The 7,177-nt window shown below is 31.1% G+C and overlaps 1 protein-coding gene across 1 annotated transcript in view; it reads left to right on the plus strand.

Annotated features, from left to right (window-relative positions):
* The window catches only part of LOC111088817, a 19,583-nt gene extending 13,195 nt beyond the window's left edge, over positions 1-6,388 (plus strand). The window contains exons 4-9 of the mRNA XM_022399874.1: positions 1,685-1,811; positions 2,655-2,963; positions 3,234-3,356; positions 4,537-4,746; positions 5,036-5,132; positions 6,096-6,388. Coding sequence (XP_022255582.1) covers positions 1,685-1,811; positions 2,655-2,963; positions 3,234-3,356; positions 4,537-4,746; positions 5,036-5,132; positions 6,096-6,175 — 946 coding nt within the window. The 3' untranslated portion in view covers positions 6,176-6,388. The remainder of the gene's footprint in view (positions 1-1,684; positions 1,812-2,654; positions 2,964-3,233; positions 3,357-4,536; positions 4,747-5,035; positions 5,133-6,095) is intronic.
* Positions 6,389-7,177: the final 789 nt, after the last annotated feature.

The raw sequence follows: 7,177 nt of genomic DNA on the forward strand, positions 1-7,177 counted from the left end.
ACGTGTGTCGCTAAAGTTTCGTCGGAACGAATGTACGGAAAATTAACTAACGAACGGAGACGTAACAGTATATAATCCACGAGATCCTTTACATTATTGTTTGAAATTAGTGTTAACTATTTTAATTTAGAAAGTACGAGAGATAAAATATTTATATATTACTAAAGTTAATGTCATGTTTATGAATAAATAAATTCCTTAGGTTTTAGTTTTTAACATTGGAAATATTCAAGTCTGTAAAATAGCTTTAACGGGCTATACGTCATGACAATACAAACTGCAACGTTAAGTGTCCCTTATGTGACGTCATTTTAGTGTCTACTGACTGACTGAGAGACGACACACTTCTGTATAGTGGTGCGAATGGTTAAGACAGGTGACCCCCTTCAGACGGCTTAAGCCACCTACCCCTTTCGGGGGAATAATATACTGTTGCGTCTCTGTGTTCGTTTGTTAATTTCCCGTATAATTTCTTTTGAATGAAGCTTTAGCGATACAAGTCCTTTCTTATATAAAACTAATTCATTCTTTCTCAATACAACTTTGCAATGCACTTAATTTCCACAGTCACTTTAACTTAAAAACACGCTATAATTCACAACGATTCACGAACTTTACTTAAGGTCACTATCGCTCAGTTGACTCGATTAACTGTGTTTATATCTCCCTATCTGCAATCCTATTTCAATTAATTGTCTCGCTTTATTTGCCGCGCTTATATACAAGAATAGAGGGCGTCTAGAACGCACTAGCCTCTTCAGGAACCTTCTAGATACTCATCACGTGTTACCAGAGTCACGTGACTTCCGCTGTCGTAACAGTACTTTCCATCACTGCAAGAAACCTGCTCTTTTGCTTTCGATTTCTTGACCGGAGTTACTGATGAGGGATGGAATTTCCCGAAATCCGGTATAATTTAGTGAAAAGTGGCAAATGGAATGGCATTTATATTGTTTATTAGAAACAACTCAACGTTTCATACAATGTAGCTGTAGCTCTTTCTTTAGATTTCCTAGCTGGGAGATATCAATGTATATATATATATAAGCCAAGTGACCGTCTGTCAGTCATACTCGATTTTTCCGAATCTCGTGAGTTACACGAGTCTAATTCCATTTTTTTTCCTCCTATAATGCTTCCTTTTTTGATTGCCTGTTCGTGTTGTAGTTGAATTTAATCGCTAATATAGGCCTAAATAACTGCTATATAAAAGCCTGTTAAGGAGGACCAGATCAGGCATATAATGAATTTATGGAATGGAAATAATTCCTAGCCTAAAAAAAAAGTGTTCACAATAGTTTTGCAGGACTATATGTTCTTTTATTAAATTCATGGAATTTGGAAATGTTAGCTGTTGAAAATGGGTAAATGACATTTTAGCTTCCAGACTGGAGGATGTATTCTCACATAGGGAACTGAAGCTATCATTTACTCATGAGTTTCATTTATTGCAATTTTTTATATCGTTTCATTGTTTGTGGGTAAACACAAATCTACACAATGGGCTATCTGTGCTGTGCTCTCTACGGATATAGAAACACGGTATGTAGCCTTATATGTCCGCATACTTACACGTGTGCCACCAGGGGGCGTAACGTTGTTCAACGTCATCAACATAGTATTAAATTAATTCATAAACCAATTTAATTTTTCATTAACGAGTAAACTTTCAATGTTTTTTCAGTTTTTTTTACAACGATGAAATTATAGAAAGTGTTCCTGTTTTGTTTCTGATAATGGCAAGTGTTACTGGTGGATTTCTACTGATTGGGCTGCTTATGTACAAAGAGTTACCACGAGAGTCAAATCAGGTTAGAGGAATTTGAGTTAAAAGTTTATTTGTGGTATTTTAGACTACAAAGTAAATTCTAATCACATTATCTGAATAAGTCCGACTTACTTATTAGTATACTAGTACCAGTTTTTGTTAAAGCGAGCTTAATTCAGTCTGAATAGTGGAATCTCCACCAAATGTAATAAATAATTCAGATGCAAACACGCATATTGAACCTGAAGAGGTTCTTCTTAATTACGACATGCTCTAAAAATACCACGTTATTTAAAAACTCGATTTTTTTAACTTCTGCTAGGATACATGTCGGTGATGATTGATAAACATATAAACATGAGTAACCTGTAAGATAATTAATTCCTCATCACACCAACAGATGGCAGCAGAAGTTTTTGCATGTTTGAAACGCTTCATTTCTCCTATCGATTCTTTTTGGAATGAGCGTACGATTTCTGGGAAATGGTAGTAAATAATATGAAATATATTTTCCAGATACGTTTTTTTCAATAATACTTATTTGCTGTTTCTTCTCCAAGATTTCTGCTGCTTTTGTTATCAAGTTTAGTGTTACTTTATTGTTCAGTAGACATCTTGACATTTTAGGATACACACTTAAAGATTTGAACCAGAGCTATGAAGACGGATGTCTATACTATTAAATAGAAACATTGATGAAATTACAACATTTTTATATAAATAGGCTTAGCCGAAGTTTAATGTAGACTAATTGTAAGAAAATAGCGTTACTTACAATGACTGCTAAGTCCGAGAAATGAGAAAATTTGGTACGTCTGTTTTCCGTTTTTTTTGTATTATCTGTTTCTATATCTCAGAAACAACTGTATTCATATTTTTAACACAGGAAGAAACAATATCCAGTGAACTAACTAATGTATACCAAATGTCAAGACAATCGTGTAGCAAAGAACTTAGTGAACCAATTACGAAAGACTTGGACTGTAGAACAACAATAAATAACGACAAAGTATGTGAATCATTGGAAGAAAAATCAGCCAATGTGAACGTTGATGACGAACAACCGTACAGTAATGGTGATGTTAAACTTCATGTGTCACCAAAAGAAGCTCTGAAAATGAAAGAATTTTACCTTTTATCTATAGTTTGTATTTGCTCATTTTATCCATTCATGTTTGTGAATATTTATTATAAGGTAAGTCTATACATTTGGTATTAATTTACTTTTTATAAGACTCCTTTGAAAGTTCATAACTCTATAAACAACGATTTTCATAAAAAAAAATATTATTCTCATCATAAACCACCTTGTGATACGGGATGGAACCAAAACCTAATCTATAAAAACATTGATTGTGATGTTCAAACCTAATATAAAATAAGAGGAACTTATAGTTACAAACTAAGTACCAACACCAGGACTGTTTTGAGACATTGTCACCGGTACTTTCTTACTGTTTTCCAGACATATGGACAGACGTTTATACAAGACGACACGTTTCTGTCCACCATTGGTTCTGTAGCTGGAGTTATTCATGCCGTGAGCAGAGTTATTGTGGGTTTAATTCAGGACAAATTATCTTACAAGGTAAGAACTTATTAAAAATTATTAAAATAATAATTGAAGTAAGAACTTATTAAAATAATATTTGTTATGTAAAATGTATACAATCTTTATAGGTCAGCAGTAAACTAGAGAGTTTAGGACAATAAAATTAGGAACAACATAGGCCATTGTTTGCACGTAAAGCGAAAATATATCTCTGTAATAATACTCAGATATATGAAACAGTGAAAACTAGTTTTGAATAAAAATTAAAAACCACTCTTTTCAGAGACTGTTTAAAACGATTTAATGTAACACAGAAAAAGGATTATCCGAACAATTTCAGCTCACATACCTAATCACTAGATTTGATAAATACTTAGTGTAGTTTTTCCCACTGAAATAAAGGGACGCATAAAGTAATATAAACTTAACACAAAATCTGGACAGAATAATATGTACGTATAGTAAAAACCTATCTTTGGGGTAAACATTATAAAATCTTTCATCGCTACATATTGTTTCAGGTTTCTTGTAGTTTTTATTATTATTCTTTATCTACATATTGTTTCAGGTTTTTGTAGTTTTTATTATTATTCTTTATCAACATATGATTTCAGGTTTCTTGTAGTTTTTATTATTATTATACTTTATCTACATATTGTTTCAGGTTTATTGTAGTTTTTATTATTATTATAATTTATCTACATATTGTTTCAGGTTTCTTGTAGTTTTTATTATTATTATTCTTTATCTACATATTGTTTCAGGTTTCTTGTAGTTTTTATTATTATTCTTTATCTACATATTGTTTCAGGTTTCTTGTAGTTTTTATTATTATTCTTTATCTACATATTGTTTCAGGTTTTTGTAGTTTTTATTATTATACTTTATCTACATATTGTTTCAGGTTTTTGTAGTTTTTATTATCATTCTTTATCTACATATTGTTTCGGGTTTTTGTAGTTTTTATTATTATTCTTTATCAACATATTATTTCAGGTTTCTTGTAGTTTTTATTATTATTCTTTATCTACATACTGTTTCAGGTTTTTTGTAGTTTTTATTATTATTCTTTATCTACATATTGTTTCAGGTTTTTGTAGTTTTTATTATTATTCTTTATCAACATATTATTTCAGGTTTCTTGTAGTTTTTATAGATTTTTTAAGTTTAGTCTCTTTGAATTATAATATATATATATGTATGTATAAATCTTTAGTTAACGAGTCTCCTGTTGCTGGGAATAAAAACAGTATTACTGTTCACTATGGTGGCGACACCTTATGGAGGAGAAGTGATGTACATGATCTGGATTTGTTGTCTCTTTGCTACATTTCCTCTTGTTTTTGTCTGTATTCCGGCTGCTGTTGCAGAAGTGTTTGGAACGAAATACACTGCTGAAATTTTCGGAATGGTGTTTTTTACATCAGTAAGTTTAGATCAAGGATTACCAACAAGTTGATAAAAACACCATAATATCAATGATTTTATTACCGAATCGTAACTTAAGATATTCAAAAAAATGTTTCGCTAAAGAAATAATTCATCTTTATATAGATAAGTTTGTTTAAAGACTAACCTTCTTAGTGAAGGTTTACTTACATCAAAGAAATGTTATCTTCTAGATTAGAAAATATCAGAAATAAAGTTGATAGCTTGCTACAATACATAAAAAACCATTTGAGTTTTAACTGATAATTCATTACTTTTTATTCCAGACAGCTTCTTTCTTTTTCTGGCCTTTAGTTCTCCATCGTGTTACTTCTTTAGGATGGTTTGTTACGTTTTGTATGACAGCGACTGTTTCATTCATAGGTAAGATATGTCAGAATAAAATCTTGTTATTCCAGGAATAAGACGAGTTTTCAAAGATCTGGATATATTTTATTTTTCACGATTAGTTTCACTAGTACATTTCCTTCATATATGACATCAAGTTGTATAACTGTCACAATAAAGCAACACCTTATTTCAAACTTTACTGTTAGAGCAGTGTAACCTAACTCGGAGTTTAATGTACATTTAATTGTAAATATCTCATACATACCTCTATTGAAAAAGAGAAAAACGACCTATATTTTTACCAGATTTTATTTTGAAGTTTCAATTAAGTTTGTTATCATGAACAAAAATAAAACTGAATGTATGATTCCCAAATCGACTGATTATCTATTTTGATAATATTTAAAACCGTCGAAATCTGAAACATCCGAGAGCAAGAAACACCTTTATGTTATTTGTATCCCAGCTGTGCTAATGAGCTCTGGTATTAAGCGAAACGCGTCGTCCGTGATAAGGTGGTTGAAATAGTATTATGTACTTGGATAAAGCCTAAGAGAACAAAAATAAGACATATTGTTAAAAATTACGAGTAATGACCTCTGGTATTGAGTGAAACGTGTCGTCGGTAGTAAATATGGTAGACATTAGTTAATTGAAGTACACTATTCTTTATGAAAAAAAAACCCTAATGGTAATGGATATGTTGAACATAAAGTGGTTGAAATGATATTATACCTCATTTTCTTTGATAAAATCTAAGGGAACAAAGAAAGACAAACGTAGTTATTTAAAGTTACACTAAGCCTAATATTGTAAATGATTAATGATGAGTGTCAGTGTTTTTTGAGTACGAGATTGATACAGTTTGATATACATTATTTCTATAATATAAATTACAATACAGTACTTTATGTATCAATGAAAATAAATTGTGATTGTGTAAAGATAAATAATTTTTAATTTTATTCTCATATATCTGTTTTTGTCCCTTCATAGGGATACTTGTGACGATACTTTTCCCTGAAACCCATCGTACCCAACCATTAATATCAAGTAGTTTTGATGGAGACAAATAACGGACTCGTTAAGGAGCTGTTGAATATTAGAAGTGAAATTATTACCATTTGTCACTTCTCAGATGTTATTACATTATAACTTTAACACAGCCTCCACTTCCTGTGTAATATTCATATAATAAAGTATCATAATGTATGTTCATCTGTAGCAGCTCTGATAAAGAGTTCTGTAAACCATTTTGTGAGATAAAGTGCTGTTTATTACATATCTCACGAAAAGGAAATTAATGATGTACAGTGTTATCTGATAATGTTTGACTGAGTAATTCAAACATAATCTGACGTCTTCACGTAATAGGATAGCTTAGTGTAAACTGGAGTGTAGATGTATCTGATAATGTAGATATGTTTGTTTTGTTAAGATTGGTTTTAGGGTTTCTGCATTTTGATAAAACTTTAAGGTAAAATGTTGAGAAAATATAAAATTTTTACTGGATAGTCGCAGTTTCTCCTCGTTAAACACCTCCATGCATTCACATCTTATACACAGATATATTCCTCTTTATCTATGATGTACTTACTTCATTCATGTAGAATGTGTAATAATACACACACATTTGCGTGTGAGTATTATTATTAAGTGTACACGATTAAGTAAAGTCATCATTTAGGAAAGTTCCGGTTAAATTTCATCCAGTGGTTTCATTTTTCGAACGAAATATAACGACAGCTACGTTACGAAAATCAAACTGGTGTATTTAAGTGTTTTACACTCACCAAAAAGAAACCTATCATTCTATAGGTATTTGAAGAACTTGTAGCATTCCGTCACAATTTGATTTTCGATACCTCACTACTATAAAGGCTTGATTTGGTCTGATATTTCATTGGTGGTAGTGTCCAGGGTCACTGATGAGGAGTGGAATTCTCCGAAACACACTCCAATGAAAGAATAGACCATTCCAAGATTTAACTTGTTGTTAAACAAATATTTAAACAACTCCAAGTATTCAATTATGTACAAGCTGCCAAGTGTCAGATAACAATACGAAGAATTAAATT

This window comes from Limulus polyphemus, unplaced genomic scaffold (assembly GCF_000517525.1).
Source record: "Limulus polyphemus unplaced genomic scaffold, Limulus_polyphemus-2.1.2 Scaffold4503, whole genome shotgun sequence".
Taxonomy (NCBI): Eukaryota; Metazoa; Arthropoda; class Merostomata; order Xiphosura; family Limulidae; genus Limulus; species Limulus polyphemus.